The 23,319-nt window shown below is 40.1% G+C and overlaps 1 protein-coding gene across 1 annotated transcript in view; it reads right to left on the bottom strand.

The window, feature by feature from the left end:
• The window catches only part of Ddah1 (dimethylarginine dimethylaminohydrolase 1), a 36,766-nt gene extending 15,119 nt beyond the window's left edge, over positions 1–21,647 (bottom strand). The window contains exons 1-3 of the mRNA XM_005385138.2: positions 21,548–21,647; positions 14,294–14,367; positions 13,357–13,476 (exon numbers count right to left, since the gene is read on the bottom strand). Coding sequence (XP_005385195.1) covers positions 13,357–13,476; positions 14,294–14,367; positions 21,548–21,641 — 288 coding nt within the window. The 5' untranslated portion in view covers positions 21,642–21,647. The remainder of the gene's footprint in view (positions 1–13,356; positions 13,477–14,293; positions 14,368–21,547) is intronic.
• Between the last annotated feature and the right edge of the window lie 1,672 nt (positions 21,648–23,319).

Here is a 23,319-nt window from a genome sequence, read left to right as displayed (position 1 = left end):
GTTCAAGGTCAGTCTGGGAGACATAGTGAGTTCAAGGCCAGCCTGAACTACATAGCCAGACTGTCTTAAAAAAAACAAAAAAAAAAGCTGATTTTGAAAAAGTAAAAAGTCATCTTTCCTTCCCAGAATATCTTATCTTTCTCTTCTTTCCTTTTCCCTGCCAATAACTAATGTTTGTTCCAACCCTTCAGGCCTTTTCTTATACATGTTCATACTCAAACCACACCTGTTTATGCTCCTGAATCTGTTGGTCGAGGGGCCTGAAGACCCCAGTTCAGAGGCCTCAACTCCACTTCTCTAATCTTGTTCTTTTGTATAGCTAGTGAATTCCCAGCTACCATACGACACAACTGCTGCATGGGCTGCTCCAGGTTCAGAGCCATCGCTGTCTCTAACTGCATCAGGTATGGTAAACACCTTAAATGTGATTTGCTCAGATTGACATTTTGGTGAGACAAGGTTGACAAACCTCACTCATATTTTAGCATGCGGTTTCTCAACCTCAGCACTAGTGACATTTTGGGCTGCATAACTGCTGTGGGCTGGTCTCTTCCTTGTAGAATGCTTAGCTCACTGGCCTCTGCCTACTGCATGCCAGCCCATCCTCTGGTCTCCCTATGCTCCACATCATGACAACTGAAAATGTCTCTAGATGTTGCCAATGTCCCTTGGGTACAGAGTTTTCTCACTGAGAACCACAGTTTCAGGAGAAAGCTATCAAATCAATTCACACTTAAGGAGAGGGCAGATACAGGAAACAGGAGAGAAAACAACCAGAAATAGAAAGAGAATGAAATCAAATTTCCCAGTAAAGATATAATTTATTCTTCTATTCTTTGTCTGAACTAATAAAACACCTAATAAGAGACAGGCTACTGTTTAAGTAAACAGGGGTTGACCCTCCATGTCATTTACAAGAAACCCAAATCCCCCTGAATTACCACCCCCAAACAATGGTTCATGTCATCAGTTGGTTCAGACAGTAGTTTTCCCCACCCCTACTATACTTCTTTTCTTCTGTTGGTGCTGGGGACTGAACTCAGGGCCTTATACATGTTGGAACACAAACTCTACCACTAAGCTACACCCCTCGCCTCCCGCTACACATATTTTCTCCGGTACCAGGAACCAAACTCACGACCTTGCGCTTGCCAGGCATGCACTTTGCCACTGAGCTAAATCCCCAGCCCCTCCGCTACACATATTTTGATCTCTGCCCCTTCTGGCAATTGACATACTGTTATAGTTCAATTAAGTCTAGGTATCTAAGTCATTTCAGAACAGACGATTATTTAAAAGCTCCAAGGAGACAGTGTCACGGAGCTGGCTCTTTGTGCAGGGCTTTGCAGCAGAGCTTGGCATGTGGTAAGTGCTGTCATATTTGTTGAATATTAAATGAATGAATGATCTTTTAGCAGTGCGCTTCGGCATTTCAACAACTCTTAAATTCCCAGATACAATTCCCTATAAGATTCACTCCAAGTCAAACCTTCCAGTGAAGAGCATGAAGAACTCCCAGTCGATACTGGGCCATATCCTTCTGTGTAATCAGTACCGGTTTCCGAGGCTTTTACTTTAATCAGCTTTGCTAGCTCTCCAGAAATCCTTCTCAAATTCCCCTAACAAATTCAGAGATGTGGCCAGACTAAGTTCTTATCCAAACAGAGATCTGGGCTTCCTTCCTCCTTCCACTATTCTTAGTTGTAGAACTTGGTGTCAGGTTTGTTTTCCAGCCACAGGACTTCAGAGCTGGGAAGGAAGGCAGTCTTTTCTATTAAGTCTGAGAGTGTATGTGCCTAGTGAGAAACAGTAAAAGAAGAGCTCACTTCAGATGAATTTATTTTAATGTGTAAATATTAGCAACAGAAAAGCACTATACGGAAAACATGACAAAAATCTTCCATTCTGGGAGCATCGCCCCTTAAATAGACACTGCATCTTAGAGAAAGGTAGCACTTCAGAAGCATTTGGATTTTGATAATCGAGGCAGGAATGGGTATTATTATCCTTTGAATGTGAGCTATTTCTCTAAAATGCCAGTTATTTTATTCACTGTACCATTCTGAATGATTTTAGGTAGCGTTTTCTGTTCAAGGATAGAGCAATTTACTTTTTTAGGAATGAATTTCTCTCCCTGCCCGGTAATGCTGATGTAGGAAGAGATGTCTGGTGAATTCTGGACAGAGCCAGTGTCTTTAACAGTGTGGTCTCTGAATTACCTGTGTCAGAATCATGCAGTGGCTCCTGAGCTCATTGCAGTCTTGCTATATCAGAATTTCTCATGGTGAACGCCAGGAATGTGATGTGCAGTGTAAATGTGTGTTTTGTGAAATTCTTGAGTTTATTATAGTCCAGAATCACTCACAGACTACTCAAATTTAATTAACACTATCTTCATGCCTGAAACATACCATTATTGCTATTGATAAATCCAACTACTAACAGCTGATCTATCTTCAGTTTTTATCATTTGCCAGGGTGTGTGTGTGTGTGTATGTGTGTGTGTGTGTTTAAACTCCGTAATAGCAAGCTGCCTTGGGTATGTGGCCACAGCTTTGAACTTGTTCTTTTTTTTTGTCTTTTTGAGACAGGGTCTCGCTATGCAGCTCAAGTTGGCCTTGAGCTCACTTTGTAGCCCAGGCTGGTCTCAAACTCACAACGATCCTCTTGCCTCAGCCTCCTGAGTGCTGGGATTACAGGCATGTGCCACCATGCCAGGCTTGAACTTGTTCTTAACTTCAGGAAGAAATAAAAGGAAATGGCTTTGGTAATCTATCTTCAAAGCAACCTTTTACCTCTTGAGAGCTTGTTTGGAGGTTCTAGCAGGGGAGTGCAGCTACTTGTATATCCTTGACCGAGGAACAGTCCTCCTCTATCTGGGGTGGTCGTCCTCTTTGACCGAGCGCGCAACTTCGGGAGAGACGCACATGGAGCGTTGAGGGAGGAAGGGGACACCCGCCCAGCCAGCCAGATCAGCCCAATCAACCCTGGTGATCAATGGGGTGACAGATGTCGCAGCCAGATCTCCCTCACATCCAACCTTTTACCTCTACAGATAGGTAGTATTCCGAGCAATACAGGGACGCAACTGTGGCAATAGAACTGCTCAGGGAGTACAGCTTAAAAATAAGGCTTAGAAATATCCTTTTTTTGGTACTGGGAATCAAACTCAGGACCTTGTGCTTGCCAGGCAAGTGCTGTGCCACTGAGCTATATCCCCAGCCCTAGAAATAGTCTTAAAGATTGCTGGACTAATAGGACAGTTTGACAGATAAAAACAGGGAGGAAATAATACTTATCAGAGCAGGGTAATACCTGAGGGATGGTTTTGCAGGAGTGCGGTAGCAAATTTACTTTTAATTCATTTCTCTTGCATGTCATCTTTTTCTAAGGGTGGCCCAAATCTTAGCATTGTGTCAGGGAGTGGGGATGTTTTCTCCAGAGACTTGAGAATAATTCACAGTTAAACTGTCACTTCAAATTTTGTATCTATGTCTAATAATATGCTTTGTTAACCTTCAGCCAAGCAATAGGATACTCCTCAACAGCTAAGGCATTTAATACATGTGATTTCCACAGAGTAACCCAAAACTCCGCCATCCTCTTTCCAGCTCAACTGACACATTTCTTAATCCCCTCAATGCTGAAGGTATTGCTATTGGCATGGCCGTGAGGATCACAGGGGTCATGCCGTAATGTACAAGACAACCCTGGGAGACAGGAATAGTCATGTGTTTTTTTTTTTTTTTTTTTTTCAATCTTTTGCCAAATCAATTTAGCTAAGAAAAAAATCTGATGTTGCTAGAGATGGAAGATAGGCAAATGTTACAGTCACTTTTTTGGGGTGTGGTAGCGGGTGGGCTTGGAGTGTGAATAGATAAAGATAAAAACAAATAAATAGTAGAGGAAAGGACAGAGCCTCCAAATTTGGATGAGCACTGATTCCAGTGCTGCCAATGGAAACTGAAACGGCGCCAACTCCGTTAGTGTCCTACAAGCTTAGACACTGGCTGCCTCCCAGAGCTGCTGTCAGTTGGACATGTCTGCGTACCACTCAGTTCCCGAAACGTGAATCTAGGTCAGTGAAATCCAGCAAAATACTTCTGCCCACCAATTTTCCATGGTTTGTTTCTCTGTGTGGGGTGAGAGAACGGAGTTCATGGTGACAGCGAGAGTACGAATTCTTTATCACAACCTCCCCAAAGACATCCATGCTGGTGGGTGCTCCTAAAGACGTTTTGTTTATCACTGTCTTCCCAGGGTCTTCCACAGTGCCAGGCACAAAGGAGGACTTCGGCAGTTACCTGCTGACGTGGTGCACTGATTCCCCTCTCCCTTTAAAGTCCAGTGGTCATGACGTTCTGTTACTTCTGTAGTTGGCCTCACTTCTGCACTGCCCTATCCGTTTTCGTCCGGATTCACCTCTCATTTATTCCTGGACTATGCAGTGGCATCTATGTGGTTTATTATTCCTAATCTCTATTCCTGTTAAATCACTACAGCATAATGCCTTTCTGAAAGGCCACCTTCTGCTAAACTCTTTGTTAAAATGCTTTTGTGGCTCCTCATAACCCACAGAAAAGAAAACCTAAATTCCTTTGGCTAAGGTATGAGCTGGACCAGTCTCAACTTGTCTTGGGCCTTATCTCTCTTTCTCTACACACAGCCTCCATTACAGCCACTGTCTCTTGCTTATAAGCAGATATTTCTCTAGGCTGTCTTTTTTGTAATGGCCACTTCTTGTCTGGGCCAGCCTATGGCTTGTGTTGGTTCAGGTCCACTCAGGCTTTGACTCTGGCTTCCTGTGATCATTCCTTCTTCAGAACTCCTAGCAGCTTTAGTGGGACCTGAGCCATTTAGTAGGTACTTAACTTGTGTTATGCAGTGACAGTATTTATTCTTTAATGCTGTCTTATTTCTCCAGTTAAATTGAAGCAGCTGTGAAGGCAGAGATTGCTTATTACTCACCTTGGTATTTCTGTGCCTGTGACAGTATCATTCATATACAATAGTTGCTGCTCAATAAGTACTATTATTACATGGTGATCAGGAAGCCCAAGCTTCAAGTTCCACTGTGATCTCTTTTCAACTCCTTTTAAAAAGTCTTTTTTGCATAAGAATGAAAATAAGAGGTGTTAGAAACCTTAGCTTTTTCTCCCCATTGGATTTTAATGTATGAATTAAAACATGATCTTGTTAGATATCCAACTTAATAGTTATGTAGGTAAATTGAAGCTTTCTCAAAGAAAATGGAATAAGGTTGGAGTCTAACAATCTGAAGATGGTGCTTACAGCCTGTGACAGGACAGTATCAGAGTAGTCAGGAGTCTACAGGGAACCCACTGTGTTAGTCAACTTTCTCAATGTTGAAACACAGTGTCCAACACTCACAATTTAGAGGGAAGGCTTACAATTTCAGTTCATGGTTGGCTGGCTGCAAGGCAGAACACCATAGTAGAAGGGCCTGACGGAAGAAACCTGCTCACCTCATGGCAGCCAGGAAGCAGAGCAGGTGAGGAGTGCAGAGTGAAAGGGGTGAGGGACCAGATATAGATACCAACGTCATGCCTCCATGAACTACTCACAGACACACTTAAAAGTCTGATCCACCAATTCCTGGGGTGGATCCCATAGGCAATCAAGTTGAAATTCCATCTTAACTACCACACCTCGGTTGGAATAATCTTTATGCAAATGCTTTATAATTATATGGAGGTTATTTATTTATAAGCAGTTGTAGGCTTGCACCCTTGAGACATGGTCCCTCACCTTAACTGGCCACCATGAAATTTCCAGTGGGGAAAAATGATGCTCTCATTTCCCAGTGAGGCTGATTCAACTTTGTTTTTTTCAAGAATAGACTGAGTACAGGACATGGGGTCACCCAGGGAGAGCTGGAGGCACAGCCAGGATGACAAGCCATGAATCTGGATTCTAAGTTCACTGCTTTGCACTTATAACCACTTTGGACTTGTGGGCAACTGTGCTTCTTTAGTAGAATCAACAGGATTATTTTAAAAAATAAATTCTTCTGTAATATCAGAATGGTGAGAAGTTTATTTTTTCTTTTTCATTCTGGCACAAACCTTCATACATCAAGATAGGACCTGCTGTTAGGTTTTTTCTGGGTGTGTGTGTCGGGGACAGGGTATGGAAACATGAGTCACATGTAACTTTCCTGTTCTCAGAAAATGATAACATTCATGATTTTTGGTAACCTGGAATATTTTAATAAGGAATTTCAGTAGGTTAGATGGATGGAATAATGGCATCCAAATTATTACCTAGTTAGGCAAAAAAGGTAAGGAGTGTTTAGCTTTCTGCAGCCTTCATTTGGATACGTTCTCTGTTTTTACTACTGCTCATTAGAATTTGTTATTTTGCACCTCATCGAGATTGGCTGCTTCTTCAGTTGTACATTATTGGCATCCTGAGCTCAGTACTTTTTGAAATAGCAGGCACTCTTTAAGGAGTAGCTCTTCCATTGGCCTGTGATAAGAATCACCTGAAGAGCTTTTCAAACATTCAGGTGCTCGACGTTTATCCCAGAACCCAAACACCAGAATTTTGTGAGCTGGGCCAGAGGCACTGTGTTTTTGGAAAGTTTCTCAGATGACCAAACCACGCCTTTCATTAGGAAGCACTGAGTTTTCATTTGTAGGTAACAGTCTTGGATTACAAGACCCCTTGTAATGCCATTTGCTTTCCCACCCAACAGCTTCTTGAACTTGCCCTACGATATCTCATAAGGTCAGTCGAGTACTTTTTAATGCTTCATTGTGTAATGGACAGGAGGAACAGCAGTTTAATCATAATTCTTTATTTTTTCTCTGACATTCTTTGAAAGCTCAAAAGAAAAAAAAAAAAGGCATATTATTATTCCCTTTCTCCTACTTGGCCAAGTTTGCCTTCTTCCTGCCTTGAGACTAGCATTAAAATTCAGCATGGTGTTTTGCTTTCCTAGCTTCAAATTATTTACTGCCTTATCACGCCAAAGCATTTTATTTTGGCCACCCCAGCCTTGTTGGCATACAGCTCTGGGAATACTGTCAGATAAGGCAACTGCTGCCAGGAAAAGAAGCATAAACAGTTGGTGTAAACTCGGACGCTATTTGGTTTTGTGTTTTAATTTCTTAATAGAGCCATGGTAGATTTAAAAAAAAAGAAAAAAATCATTGCTTTGTGGAACTGGAACAGACAACCAGAAAATAAGACTAAATTAAATCTACAATGGATTGTCAATATGTCTTTCAAAAGCAGAGATCCAAAGTGGAAAGTCTTGTGGCTACAGGCTGTTACTTCCCTCCGACAACTAACAATGCAAAGTCTTTATTTTTCCTTGCAATCGCCCACTTGATACTAGTTAATTCTCATTTTGTTGTGGGTTTTGCTATTACAGTCCTAGTTGTTGTTAAAGGAAATTCCTGGTAATAAAAAACATGCAAAATCCAAACACATTAAGGGTTTTTCCATCTTCATTTTTTATATGACCATCTATAAAATAACATGGACATTTTTGGACATAAAACTCAATGCTGATGTTGAGTCAAAATAAGAGGAAATACTGTCTGAGTGATCTCTATTATACAGTTAGTCATTTGAAAGAAAAACAGGCTATGTAATTTAAATGAGTTGCAAAGCAGCTCTGGTCCTCATTCAAGAAATTTTACAAATGGGATTAGTTATTTCAGGAAGTAGATCAGAAACCTAAAAGGCATTTTCTTTGGGATGCATTGTGAGCATTTTACTTTAAAATTACATGCCCATTGGAATTCCGCTTACTGTATTTCAGCTCCATTTACATGACAAAGACATGAAAAAAATGGAGTGGTGATCTTCATAATTCTTTCTATTTTCAAATTGTAATTTTTGTGGTAAAAGGAACAGAATTACTAATGCAAGAAATAAATAGATTAAACAAAATTTTAGATGCCTAAAGGAGAAAACAACTGGTCTCTGGCACAGAGTGCGGATGGTGAGAATGCTACTCCTGCCACCCGGCCAGCAGATGGCACAGCCCCCAGCGCAGTCCCCAGCCTGGGCCAGCAGCTCCCGGGCTGATGAGTATCAGCAGTTTCAGCTGAAGGCCACCACCTCCCCACTTCCTTCCTCCTTCCTTCTTCTCCTCCTTCCCTCCTGCCCTTCCTTCTTTCCTTTCTCTTCTCTTCTTCCTGCCCTTTGCGCTTCCTTCCTTCCTTCCTTCCTTCCTTCCTTCCTTCCTTCCTTCCTTCCTTCCTTCCTTCCTTCCATTTTATTTTTTATTTATTTTTGCTCCCAAATGATTGTAGGACCGAATGCTACCAAAGAGACCGAGTTAAAACTTATTACAGAGAATTACTGTCAGTCCCTCCTGAGGGCAGATAATTTGATCTGTCCTCCTGTGACAGACAGATAGCATGTCATTAACCCAGGTTCTTGGAAAGGAAGGCAGTCGATTTTGGAATGGATCTAAAAAAACAGAGGGGTGACATGCCTTATAAAATTATTCTTTATAATGTCTTTCTTTTTCCTTAAATAAATACAAAAAAAAAAATTAAGAGCAGACCAGTCTGTGGAAAAGACAGGCATTATATGGAGGGTAACGTCGTAGGGGTTTGGGAAGTAGACCTAGCCAGAGGGGAACTATTTCTATAACTCAGGCATGGCTCGCTTCTAACTATATAATTTTCATAAATTTAAAAAATTAAACACTAGCTGGGCATGGTAGTGCACACCTATCATCCCAGCACTCGGGAGGCTGAGGCACAAAGATCGCCATGAGGTTGAGTCCAGCCTGGGATACAAAGTGAGTTCAAGGCCAACCTAAACAGCATAGTGAAATCTTGTCTCGAAAAGAAAACAACGAAAAAAGTTTAACATATAAAGCAGTTCTCTGGAGCATGACCTCTTCCTTCCTTCTAAAATAAGCACTCTCTGCACTGCTAACAGCACAGAGAAGTTCTGCCTGTTTCACTTTATATGAATAACATAATAGAGCATGTACTTTTGAAGACTGGCTACTTTTGTTCCAATGGTGTTTGTGAGCAGCGGCCAGAGCTGTAGTGCAGTGAGATCTCATCTTTCGGAAGGCGGACATTTCTGCAGGAAGGCTGCCAGTAGCTCTGATGCACATGTATGAGTTAACTAATCTTATGTTACTCCTTTTTATAAGGAGGAGGGCAGGATCAGGGTGGCAGTTGTCCAGAGGCATGAAGGGAATGAGCTGAAAAGTGTGGTAGAAAAATTATAGAAAAGACGTGTTGCTCTAGGATAACTTCGATTAAATTACAGAATTGCTGGGATCAGATTTGGTGTTAAATATTTTTAGGAATTTTTCAAATCAACCTAACTTCTAATACTTTGGCCATATGAGGGTAAACGGAAATAATAATATGTCCTTCTTTCTATACTCTCTAGGTTGGTATTCTGTATTAAATATGTTCTGGGCTTTTTAGTAAAGTTGCTGAAATCTTCCTAGATGGATGGTTTCATTTAAATATACAATGCTGGGGATGTAGCTCAGCAGCACAGCACCTGCCTGGCAAGTACAAGGTCCTGAGTTCAATTCCCAGTACCAACCAAGAAAATAATAAATATACAATGCATATACTATTAACCATACCACAACCTAGACAGGTATGATGACTATCTCCAGAAGAACTCACTTCGTTAACTGAGAATGGATTGCAGCACATTACAAAGTATTTCGAATGCAATAAAATTTTCCAGAGGGGCTGGGGATTTAGCTCAGCAGCAAAAGCGCCTGCCTCGCAAGCGCAAGGTTGTGAGTTCGGTTCCCGGTACCGGAGAAAAACCAAAAAAAAAAAAAAAAATTTTCCAGAAACACTTGGCTCTCAGTTTTACATGAATATATAAAACCAGCTTTCAGACTCGGAAGGAAACTGGTACCCAGAGAGCAGTGACAGATGTGGGAAGTAATCAAGCTTCCAGTGTGCGGCACAGGAAGGCACAATTTACTTCTGTTTGAATAATTTGCCCTTTAAAAGCATGCCCAAGTGACCAGGGAGCTTCTTTACAGAGGCAAGGACTCAGAAATCAAGGTTTGCAACAGAAGATGTACATATCTGGGACTAACTTTGTGACACTCCCAAGACCACTCAGACCCTGTTTGCCAGCAAAAAAAATAGAGAGGAAGACAGAAGGCATTCAGCCAGACCTACCCATGGTAAAACAATTGTAAAAGATTTTCCAATAGAAAAAGAACAGGTATGGAGCAGGTTAGGTGCTGTAGTTTATATCTGAATTGTAGCCTCAAAGATTCATGTGTTAGAGGCCTGGCGCCAGCCAGTGGTGCTATTAGGAGGTCGTGGAATCTTTAGGAGGGACAGAAGTCAGGTCACTGGGGGCCTGCATTTGAAGGAATATTAGGACTCTTCCCCCTCCTTTTTACCCCCACCTACTTTGTTTCCCTGTCACCATGAGGTGACCAAGCTTACCCTGCCACACACTCCTTATCAGTGGATCAGAGTCACACGGCCGAGGGACCATGGACTAAAGTCACTGAATCCGTGAGCCAAAATAAATATTTTCTTCATTTAAATTGATTTGTCATAGTGAGGAGAGCTAGCACAGGGAGCAACTAAGGCCAGGAGAATTAGGGCCCAGGAAATCTGATTTTGGAACCATGAGGTCCTACTCAGAATATTATTTCATCAGCTTTCACTATTGTCACCTACAAAATGGGGAAATAAAACTGGTAATGCTTTTGCTCTTTGTGACTGATGTATCTCTCCATTCATCTGTCTTTCTGCCCATGTCAGTACTCATATCTCTGAGTTAGGACTAAGACTTAACCCATTATTAATTTTGTTGATAGCTCTAACATAGGAGCCAAACTGTTCTCCAATAAATAAGCATCTCAGTTTACCTGAATGTGAATTTTACCAACCCACCTACTTCTGACCTGAGACCATTCCCTCTAGGACAGCGTAGCATTCTCCAGTTCACCACAGCCTCCTGTTCTCATTACAAAGTAAAAGGACATTTTTGATGTTAGGAACATAGCAGGTGTGCATTCGCCAACTCCACAGGCCCACGGTTAGGCGGCTCATTTGCTGATGGAAAATACGATCTCCAAAGAATGCCTTTCTAGCTTGTGAGGATTATTTATAGCTTCTGACAGGGAAGGTTTCCAGTACAGAATGAATATCATTATTAATACTAACTCAAATGAACTCTACAGGAAGGAGGACCATAAAGTCTTCACAGGCTGTCCATAAGAAATGTGGTCTTTGAGGACTGGAGGATAAATGGAGAAATGGGAGTAGGGTTTGGGGCCTTGGCTTTCTTTTTGAGGTATCAGTGGTACTCTTTTCTCACTGCAGCAGCTTCCCTACTGAATTCTTCTTTTTTTCTGAAAAAGGAATACGGGTACGAAATCTCTGAGGAAATAGCCTTCTCCTCAGAGACCTGTGGGTATCCACATTCCTGCTCCAGCATGGTAATCTTGTCTTCTTCACTTTATGTTTCAGCCTCTTTAGCCTGCGCCCACCATTCAGAAAGCCACAAGAAGGAGATACTTTACTAGTGAGGCTGATTTGCTTATGCACTATGTGTTTTCCTTAGTCTCTGTTTCTAGCACATTCCCAACTTGCCAAAGGCTACCCATCCTTCGAGGCCCACATCTTGCCCCCTTGTCCCCAGGAGGTTTTTCTGAATATTTAGCCCTCAGAGGGCTCCCCCTACACCTTGCCTCTAAACTTTGATAGCAACCAAGGTGTATTTCATATACTATTAACTAACCATAATGTATCATCTCTTATTCAGTTATGTGTGAAATTTTCCCAGACTGCTGACTTGGGGTGTTGACTAAGTTATCCAGTATAGCCTACTCAGAATGGCCAAAGGGGATACTTTTTCTAGTTTGTCCACTTGGAAGAAGTTCTTTCTGCTAATTCACAGAAAGCATGGGCTAAGTCAGCTTAAATTCTCTCCTCCCTTTACAATCCATTTCAGACACATACAGACCAAGTCAGCCACCATGGATAGATACCAGTTACTCTCGAAGGAGAAATATCATTTCCTTACACCCTTGAATGACACCATTCATCAAACACTTTCTTTCGAGGCATCATCTTTTTTTAATACACAGAAAGCTGACAGTTTTCTGTATGAAGCAGAACGAAAGACTCACTCTCTAAAGGAAACTAGGAAAAAGCCACCATGATACAAATCAAATTCTAAGACAGGTAATTCAGCAATAATTGTTCGAAGCTCTAGGAATACCATCAAAGACAGAGTCTAGGAGGAAGTGGGCAGTGTGGGCAGCTCCAGTAGCTATAGATAATAGAGGAAATTCAGCTCGAGGCAATGACTGCTGCCCAGGCAGACTGCTTGAGGGCTGGCAATGAGGGAGAAGAGCAAAGATCCGGGAGGGTGAACCAATAAAAAGTACACAAGGGGGCACGCTTATCTGCTGTCTTTGCTTAGGAAGAGTCTCTGGCTTTGGTTCTTGAATAAAACACGCAGGTTGATAGGCAGGGCAACCTCCGAGAAATGGGCTGCAGTCCCAGCCCACCATTTAGGGCTAGCCTTGACCTGGGGTGGGCCGCTCAACCCAGCTTCCTTTTCAGCAAAAAAGAAATAACACTACTCCATTCATTTATCCACCTATTCAGGGCTCACTGTGAGTCAAACACAACAGCACATGATGGTAAGCACAAGATCTTTGCCTTTGTAGGGCATCTAGATCATCTCCCCGGACTGAAGTTATGGAGAACAAAAATGCCTTTGAATGCAAGGCACTGTAACAAGAGAAGGTTGTCTTCGTCATCTGTGAATTTCATCCTTGATCTGGCCGTGTGACCTGGGAAGTCTTCATTTTCTAGACTTCCTAGTCTCATCTAAAAAATGAGGGAATTTCCTGTTCCAAAGTTTAATTATCCCAAGCACAGAAGGTAAGCTTTTTAGGTACTTAACTTTCTTACAGCTTTCTAAAAGATTACTATGGATTAGTTCAGACACAACAGAAAGGTAGGATAATGAAACAAAGCCTGCGTACCATCTCCCCTACTTATGAAAGAAAACACTGCATGGAGCTCTGTCAGGTGGCAAGTGCCTTCTATCAGCCGGGTACACAACTGTGATGAGTTTGGTGTTCACTATTCTGAATCCTGGCCACTCAAGGAAACCTGATGTGTGCCGAAGAACAGTTCTCCAGTGAAGAGCTCTTCCTACCCTTGGGTGTTCCCGGTTCTTAACGAATACCAGGTCACAAAAGTGCACACCGCAGTCAGCTTAAGTGCCAGTCTGTTCTCTCCCTGCCAGCTCTACCTGCTGCTCACCCAGAGAACGGAATCAGAAAAGCCTTGTGGCAGACACTGCCAGTTGTAAAAAGGAGAACAGTTTTGTCTTTACCTTGAGGGCCTTCTGTGCAGATTCACTAGACCCGATTGCGATCAGGTTAGGCCCAGCCATGCTGCAGAAACTCTTCAGATGCAAAGAATCAGCCACTGGGACTGTGGAGACTGCATAGTCCTGTCCAGACAAATGAAAAAACAAGCATTTTGGTATTGCACAATAATTCTAAAACTGATTAAAGACCTGCCTGAACCATACTTACTCCTTTGCAGGCTGCCAGGCCCTGAATATCTGGAAGGAAAGCTGGGACCTGCAGGTTTGGGTATTGGCAGTTACATGAAGACTGCTTCTAAGAAGAAAGCACAGTTTCCTTCCAGATGTGGGCTGTGTCAACACCTTTGCCAGCTATTTGCCTTAAGGGGTGGATTACTCTGGGAATACCTTGCGCAAACTGTGGCTCAGCTAGAACCTCACATCTTATGGGGAACAGAGCTTTTGGGAGTTATCTCCCTTCCTAAGGAGTCTGGCGAGCCAATCTATTGGTCATTGGTAGAAGGATCTTGAAGGAAGGCATGTGCAAAACCTAGCAGAGGGGTCAGCACACAGTAGGCACATTCAAGTATGCAGGTGACTCTTGAATCCAATCTGAAATGTCACACTTCGTATCTGAATCAACTGGGTCTTCAGATTTTTTTTTTTTAATATCATTGATCGTAGTATGTGCAGAGCGTTCGTGGAACTCCATGGGAGAAGACAGATGACCACGCGAACTTTGTCAATTGCTCCTGGGCTATGGCAGGCCCATGAAGACTAATGACCGAGAAATTTGCATTTGATAGCTTTTAAAATTTCTAGCAAATGTATAAATAGTAGGAATTATTTTGCAAAACTGGCGAAATACAAGCACCATTACTCATGACAGGTTGATTCAGTGGGTCTATGAATATTTATTAAGTAATTACTCTGTGCCAGGCATAAATGATCCTTTACCTACCTTAAAAGTATCAGCCAAGATTTCAGCACCTCGTTGATTTGTCCGTTTGGAAAGGCCCACAAAAAATTCTCTGCCTGTAACAGATGTCATGGAACACAGTGAGCGTGTGGTTCCAGAGATGGTGCACCGTTTTGTTTATGTATAAATAATGATCTGAAGGTATCACACAGTTCTTTCCTGGCACAGAGAATGGCTCCATCAAGAGGTCACTGCTCTCTTTATATAAAAACTGTTTTCAAACGATTCCCTTTAAAAAGAAGCTTTTTCAAGTTCACAGAGACAGAAAGGACAGTGGTGGTTTGCAGGAACTGAGAGACGGAGAAGCAGAGGGTGTCACTGTGTAATGGGAATGGAGTTCCAGCTTAGGGAGATGAGAAGGTTCTGGACATAATTCCACAACAGCATGAAGATACTTACCGCCTCTCAACAGACTTATGAAAATGGTTAAGGTGATAAATCTTTTTTTTTTTTTTTTTGAGACTGGGTCTTGCTATGCAGTTCAGGCTGGTCTTGAACTTACTAGGAAGCCCAGGCTGGCTTCAAACTTGCAGGGATCCTCCTGCCTCTGGCTCCCGAGTGCTGGGATCACAGGTATATACCACCACACCTCACTGGGTGATAAATCTTATGTTGTGTATATTTTTCCACAACAAAGAATAAACTTTTACTTAGGAAATAATAGAATTAAACATATTGATAATCTATAATGAGATAGCAATGACAAATTGGCAGTACTACCTTTTTTCCCTCTGGAAAGAATATTACTAGATGTTCTTAATGAAGCTGGATCCCTTTTATTACATAGATCATGTAAGGCTTAAAGAAACCACTTGACAAATGAGTTTAATACTGACTGACCTTCAGGTCTGACCTCTAAAAGCGCTATCTTTTAAACTATACATTTATTTATTTTAAATCAAAATATTAAGATATCTATCTGCAAAATACAAAAGTTCAGGAGGATCAAACTTTCTTAATTGACTTTTCTGAAATTCTGCAGTTTGTCTACTTAGGCAGAAAGACACTAGATAAAAATATTTTTTAAATTACAGGGAAAGAATGTAGAGGTTCTTTTCTATTTTTATTTCTTTAGTTTAAAGAGAAAAAACAATAACAAAATAACAACAACAAAAACAAAACAACACAAATCAAAAATGATACACAATTTCAAAACAAGATGATAGAAAATTAACAATGGTTGTTATATTACCTATTGTTATCTTCAATGAAGTTGCTCAGATTACCAGATATAAGAATGCAAAACTGATCAAACAATTAAGAGAATAAAAAATAACTAAAAAATGGAAACAATACTAAACAGGATGGTAGAAATTCAACAATGGCTGTTATATTGCATATTATTGTCTTCAAATTAGTTGCTCAGATTACGAGATATAAGCATGCAAAATTGGTCAAAAATTAAGCATTAACTGTTCCAAGATTCTTATCTTTCTTTAATTGTTTTGTAAACTAAATCAATGGATGAATGGATAAAAAATGTAGTAACAGGGGCTGGGGATTTAGCTCAGCGGCAAAAGCGCCTGCCTGGCAAGCGCAAGGTCGTGAGTTCGGTTCCCGGTACCGGAGAAAAACCAAAAAAAAAAAAAAAAAAGTAGTATTTACACACACTGGAGTACTACTGTGTCATAAAGAATACACTTGAGTTACTTGTAGGAGAATGGGTGCACCTTGAGACCATAATGTCAAGTGAAGCAAATCAGACACAGAAGCTTAAATACTGCATGGTTTCTGTTTAAATACAGTATAAAGTAAAAGACAAAAGAATTTTTAAAAAGATCTTTAAAAAAGGAAATGTGGGGGAAATATTCAAAGAGAAATCAGTTTCTTTTTGCTCTGGAGCATTATGGTGAAGTATATAAGAAGACAGCCAGGAGGAGGGGATCCTTTGATAGACTTTATAAGTGCTTACCTTTACTCTTCATGTTGTCCTTGTAAAAGGAGGTACATGACACAGGTCCGATGATGTTGTGGCATATTCTAAGGGCTTATGCTATTGGCAGACACAGTAATCTTTTGTGGCACACTGACAAATTTTTTTTGGTAATGGTATAATCGTGTTGTCCATTAAGAAAACTCCATATAAAAATTAGAGTTTAATTTATGGAAATTTTTTTACTTGACAAAAATCTTATTTTATTTAAAATGTCACCTACAATTTAAGAAATCATATTTTATTAATCTCATAAGCTAATAATAGATTTATACATTGGATTTACACATAGCTAGTTCTAACATATTTATACATTTCGAACTCACAACCTTGTGTTTGCCAGGCAGGCTCTGTGCCGCTGAGCTATATCCCCGGCCCCCTAACATATTTATAGAGGGACCTGCATGCTATTTCTACTTTTTAAAACTAAGGCATGATAGGAAGTACAAAGCTAAGTACACACTATTTACCTTTGTGAAAAGTTGGACTTCTCTTAGTGGCAGTATTGTGGGCAAAATCCTTAAATAGCCTTCCTGACACAAATAATTACAATGCTAGAAATGAAATATTCATTATTTTGTTTTTATGTCTCATGTGTAGTTTTCTTCTATGCTAAGTACCCCCCCTCCCCACTTTGTGCTTCACTAGTTTGTAAGAGAAACCAGGTCATGTATGCTTTTGAGTATCCTGCGTTCTGGACTTTGGATTTGGCTGATTACTTTCTAACATCATTTAAATTTAAATTGTCTTTTATATTTTCAGGACATTGATAGTTTAATGTAGATGGTTAATCAGATTCTCAATTTTTGGATAGGATTTATTTCAGAAGCGGGGCTATTATTCTGTTTCTTCAATCAGGGATTTGGTTTACTTGAAATATAATTCATGAAGGAAAGACGGGTTAAATGACTCTTTCCTTTAGATATCTACTACTACAGTGATGGGTTGGTGTTCCAGAAACTTACAATAATGCCCAAGCTAAAAAACAAATCATTATCCTATGAGTCAATGATTAAATAATAATAAAAATTAGAAAAATTTAGAATTAAAAGATAACCAAGCACTCACTGAAACAAGGATTTTGCTGAAGCAGTACTTGGAAGGAAAGTTAAACAGCCTTAAATGCTTGCATTAGAGGAAATAAAGGGTTCAAGATTAATGAGATAAAATTTCAATTTAAGGTACAAAGGAAAGGGCCAGGGATATAGCTCAGTGGTGTAAATGCCTTCCTGGCAAGAGCAAGGTCCTGAGTTCGATTCCCAGTACCACCCTGCCAAAAAAAAGATACAAGGGAAAAAAGAATAAAAGAAGGAAATAGTCAAAAAAGTCAAAAGAAGGAAATAATAAGAAAGAAAACATTCAAGAGAGAGTTCAACAAAACCAACAGTTACTCCTTTGAAAAGATTAATTAAAACTGGTATTTCTGGCAAAAAGGAAGTAAGAGAGAAAGGAAGAAATTAAGAAAGGCAAAAAGAAAAAGAAAAGAAAGGAGCAAGAGAAGGAATGAAGGAGATGGGTACAAACATCACACATGAAAAGAGAATTCAGGTATACATGCTGTGCAGTTTAAAAAGACACAGTATTGATATGAATAACTTTATAACAACATTTTATAAACTTAGATAAAACAGAGAAAAATTTTAGAAAATGGAACTACTGTAACTCATCAAAATGGAATCAAGAAATTTTAAATAGTCATATGGTCATTAAAGAGCTGAATCAGAGGCCAGGCATGGTGGCATAAGCCTTTAATCCCAGCGCTTGGGAGACTGAGGCAGGAGGATCACTGTGAGTCCAAGGCCTACCTGAATTGCATAGTGAAACCCTGTCTCAAAAGCCAAAAAAAAAAAAGCTGAATCAGTTTAAAATTTCCCAACAAAGAAAGTATGAGGCGCTGTCAATGGTTATGTGTCATCGAAGTTCAAAGAAGCCATTATTCAAGTATTACTGATTCCAGAGAATAGAAAAATGGAAATATCTTCTAAAATATATTTCATAAAGCTAATATAACACTTTAACCAAAATCAGACAAAGATAACAAGAAAAAAATCACAGGCCAAGCCCGGCATGGTGGCACACACCTGTAATCCCTGCACATGGGAGGCTGAGGCAGGAGAATCATTGCGAGTTTGAGGCCAACCTGGACTACAAAGTGAGCTCAAGGCCAGCTTGAACTGTATAGCGAGACCCTATACAAAAAATCATAGGCCATAGAAATAAAACTCTTAAAAATATTAGCAAACCAAAGCTAACACTGTATGAAAAAGTGAATAAATCATAATCTAGTTTGATTTCATCCCAGAGATCTAAGACTGGTCAAGTATCAGAAAATCAATTAATGTAATTGATCATATCAGTAGATTAAAGAAGTAAAATCATATAATCATCTCATTGAAGCAAAAAAATAAAAGTTTGCTCTATAGCTGGAATTCATTTCCAAGTGTTAACTTTAGAGAAACTCTTGTTTATGTCCCCAGGAAACACACACCAGAACGAAGATAGCAGCACTGAAGATAATGACAGACCAAACCCAGAAAACACCCAAAATATACATTACCAGTAGAGTGAACAAATACATTGTGGTGTATTCCCACCGCAGCGTACTACTTCAGCATTGAAAATGAACCACAACTATACACATCAACTTAGATCACAAGAAGAAAAATCACACAAGAGTTCATACAGTGGGGCTCTAATAAGGTAAAGCTACACAACAAGCACAACCAAGCCACTTATAACTTAGAAGTACATACACTGAGATAAACCTTGAAGAAAGGCCAGGCAGTGATCAATACAAAAGCCAGCGCAGCATTTTCCTGAGGCTGAGAGGAAGGAGGGATTGGGACTGGGGTGCATCATGAGTGATTTCTCCAGACCTGGCGATATTCTGTTTCACAAGCTGGGGGTGAGTACGCAAGAGCTGATTTTATTATTGGTCTTTGAATGGTATAGTCACACTTTATACATCAGTTGTATGTATTCCACACTTCACAGAAATAGTTTAAAAGTAGGTGGTATCCCTTGATACTGCCTATTCAAGGGAAATGGGAATGAAAACTATTTCTGCCAGCATCTGCTTGCCTGACTGACAGATTTCCCAGCAGGAGTGCAATTGGAAGGCAGCTCTCCTTCTGTCCATTTCCTGATACATTATTAAAAAACCTCCCAGGTCCAGAAGGAAGATAGCACAGAGCACATGGAAAGTGCCATGGACTTTGTTTCTTATCCAACTTTGCCTACTCCAAAAATTGAATGGTAAGAGTTGCATAACAAAGTGAATGTAATTAATGCCCCCCAATGAACTGTACACTTAGCAATGGTTAAAGTGGCAAATTTTATATATGTTCTACCAAAATAGAATGAAAGAGAAAGTGAGAGAGGGAGAAAAAGAAAGAAAGGAAGGAAGGAAGGAAGGAAGGAAGGAAGGAAGGAAGGAAGGAAGAAAGAAAGAAAGAAAGAAAGAAAGAAAGAAAGAAAGAAAGAAAAGCAGGAGCAGACATTAGGTATAACCAACGTTCTGAGCAGACATCCCAACATTGTCTCCGTTTTGAATAAAATAACTATTAAGATGTTATCTTATACATTGAATATACCAAGTAAAAAAGGTCTACAGATAACCTCAAAAAGTCTACAGACAGTATAAAGGCAAGCACCAGTGCTTTCTGCCTAGTTAGAAGATGGGACAAAAACATCAGGCTTGAAATGCCGTGGGAAGACCTTTGACCAAAAAGACTCTTGGTGTAAGTGAGTCTTCACATTGAGGAGATTTTAGGACATGGGTGGACTTCAGCTGTTAAGGTAACCAGATGACCATGATCACAGCTTGGTTGTGCCATATTTCAAAGGCGACCTGCATCTGCTTGCCGCAGACTGCTGTATTTATTATATGGCTATAGTTTCATAGAGAAAGAGTTGCACTGTAAGGACATGCAATGTATACATGTAGCTTTTCACAAAAACCTGTTTTCTAAAAGAAACAGGCTATTGTTCAGGGCTGTCAGAAAGAATGGATGTCCTATTAGCAAGAGACAGAATGAAAATGCTAAGAGAAAACTTCAGGGCAGACTGAGGAATGCTTGAGTCTGCCCGGGGAAAGCCAGACCTAAGAGTGCCGCATAAGCTCCCTGACTTCTGCTTCTGTATCCTGATGGCTCAGTGTGCCCAAAGACAAACCCCAGAGGCAGGGCCACTGCCTGCGACAGCGGTGGCACAAGCTGTGGAGAGCATAGCTCAAGGGACTCCTACTCGCAGGACCCATAGCTAGTCTGGCTCCCTGGAGCTGGGCCACATGAAGTTTCCACCACAGGCGTGTGACACTGAGCACAATGTCTGAACAAACACTCCTCGTCCAGGAGCATTAATTATATCCTCACGTAAGTAACACAAGGCATTATTTTTATATTAAGACAAAGACAGTCATGCCTTGGCTGCATAAAATGAATTCAATTTAAATTCACATCAGCTGCAATAGTAGACTTCCAAGAAATCTCACACTTTCATTAAGCTACCTGGGGCTACTTCCCCAGTCGCCAAGGTTCAGCCTCTGCTGTTTGTGCTATACTGGTGAAACAGATCCTTATTCTCTAGCATTTAGGGGAAAACAAACTCTTCCTATAAATTAAAATTATTATTGATTAGTTTGCTCCCGAGTATAACCATAATAAAATCTGGGGGGTCCAGATTTTACCCATTATTTTACATCTGATCAAAAGAGTCAGAAAGATTAAATGCTAAAATTACTATTTCTTTAGCAGCCACATTATAGCAATTGTAAAAACTGATTCTAGTTAGATCAGTAATATTACCAGTTATAATTTTGTTGAGTTCTGCTATTATTCATTTGGCTTTACACCAAGTCAAATCTGCATAGAAAATTACTTGAATTCATCTTGCCATCTGGAAAGAAAATTATTAGTAAGCGACACTAATCTTGAATTAAGAATTCTTGAAATACAAACCAGACAAACAGTCACAGAATGGAGAATTATCCAACTCATACACTTAACTGTGGAGGCGCACAGAAGCAAGATATGTACAAATAATGTACATACTGAAAATATTCTTGTAAAGAGTGTGGAAATATGTGCATATGAAAGTACTGCAAGGACATACAGCTACATATTAAAGTGATAATCTGTGAATAGAAGGTCATTTTTCCTCGCATCTGCTTTTCTGTATTTTCCAAATTCCCTGCATTTAGCATTTATTACTTCAGTAATAAAAGAAAAACTATAAAGAAACAAGTGAGTATGTGTCAGGTACTAGAAATATTTTTGGATAGAAAAAAATAAACGCAACTATACCTGTGAATAAGACATCTCCTCCATCTAAGGTTGCATTTTCGTCTTTCATTTCTACTATATTCAGCTGAAGTTTTTCTAATGCTTCTTTCATCATGTCAACCTATTAAAAATAAAATGTTCATATTAGTAGCCTAAGATTTTCTAATAAGAAAACTACCTAAAATTTCTGAGTACTAAATCACACTACCATGTGCACAGATGCACACACACATACACACATGCACTGGCACACACCCTTGCGATAGGGGAGGATCAGCATAATCATTCATAAGAGAATTCTCTGAAAAACATTGCCCATTTGTGTGCTTCTAGTCTAAGGCTGAGTCAGTATTTTAGTCCATTTTGTGTAGAGAGGCTAATTAGGGCACCACCGGAGGGTGACCAGTTAAGATGCATAAATCATGGAAGGTAGGGGGCGTATCACCAAATCCTCCTGTCCTTGCCAGAAAGTACAAGATTTAACTTTAAACCCAAGTCAAGGGTAGTCAGTTAGTCAGAATTACACACAAAGATAAACAATGTAAGGAATGTCAATACTTAGTAACTTGAACTTTCAACCTATAGCATAGTCATCACCTTCTTACCTCTTTTCTTCCTTCCTTCCTTCCTGCCTTCCCCCTTCCCTTCCCATTTCTTTCCTTCCTTCTTTCCTTCCTTCTTTCCTTCCTTCTTTCCTTCCTTCCTTCCTTCCTTCCTTCCTTCCTTCCTTCCTTCCTTCCTTCCTTCCTTTTTTCCTTCCTTTGAAACAGGGTCTCACTATGTAGTTCAGGCTGGCCTTAAACTATGTAGCCCAGGCTGGTCTTGAACTTATGGTGATCCTCCTGCCTCAACCTCCTGAGTGCTGGGATTACGGGCATGCACTGTGTACCACCATGCCTGGCAAGTGTCATCATTTTCAATTCAAATATTTTCTAAAATGCCACAACACCCAAGGCTTCTCTGTAAATATAAAGTTATTTAAGCTTATACCCACACAGTTAATATGATTATTTTTTTCTTTCAAAATGTATTTCCATAGAGATAATTAACAAATACAACTGAAATCAAACAGAAGAATATTGGAAAATAAAATCCAGGGACTCCTATAATTCCAAGGTGTGTCTAAAGCAGAAATACTCTGGCTGAGTTAGGGAACACTTGTAGTGGATATATATATATATATATATCTCATAACAAATGCCCTTTGACGCTTACAATTGAATTCAGGTTCTTCCAGCATGCCAAGTATTTTAGAATGTCTGTTAAACCTTTAAAATGGAGAAGACATGCATTGAGAAGACATGAATAGGGCTGTGAGAAAAACAAGAGCTCACATCATACTAGGCAAAGCAGATAATCCTGCCAAAATATAGCATGCAGAGGATGGGAACAACTGTCAATGAAGAGACATCGATATAGCAGTCACTTCTGAAGTAATGAAAATGTGGAAAAGCTCTGACAACAAGGCTGACACTCATGCATTCAAAACATTAGAGGACACAGAGTAAAATAAATACATCATCTCATCCTTGTCTTGGAACTCATAGTAAAATTCCACAAACTAGAGTGACTCAGAACAATAAAAATCATTTCCATGGACAAATTGTCTTCACATTGTGGTAAATACACCCAGAGACTTCTTTTAACAGCAGCATAGGTTTTCCTATGCAACAGGAAGTGGAACCGTTGCTATAGCATAGAAAGGGGGCAGAACAACATTTACCGTGACTGTGAACGGAGGGAAACACACACAGCTGTGCCTCTGACATCTGCTTTCTCTATGGAAAATTCAT

Source organism: Chinchilla lanigera, unplaced genomic scaffold (assembly GCF_000276665.1).
Source record: "Chinchilla lanigera isolate Chin_1 unplaced genomic scaffold, ChiLan1.0 scaffold00022, whole genome shotgun sequence".
Taxonomy (NCBI): domain Eukaryota; kingdom Metazoa; phylum Chordata; class Mammalia; order Rodentia; family Chinchillidae; genus Chinchilla; species Chinchilla lanigera.
Note: the sequence above shows the minus strand (reverse complement) of the source record. Positions and strands in the feature narration are given on the sequence as shown.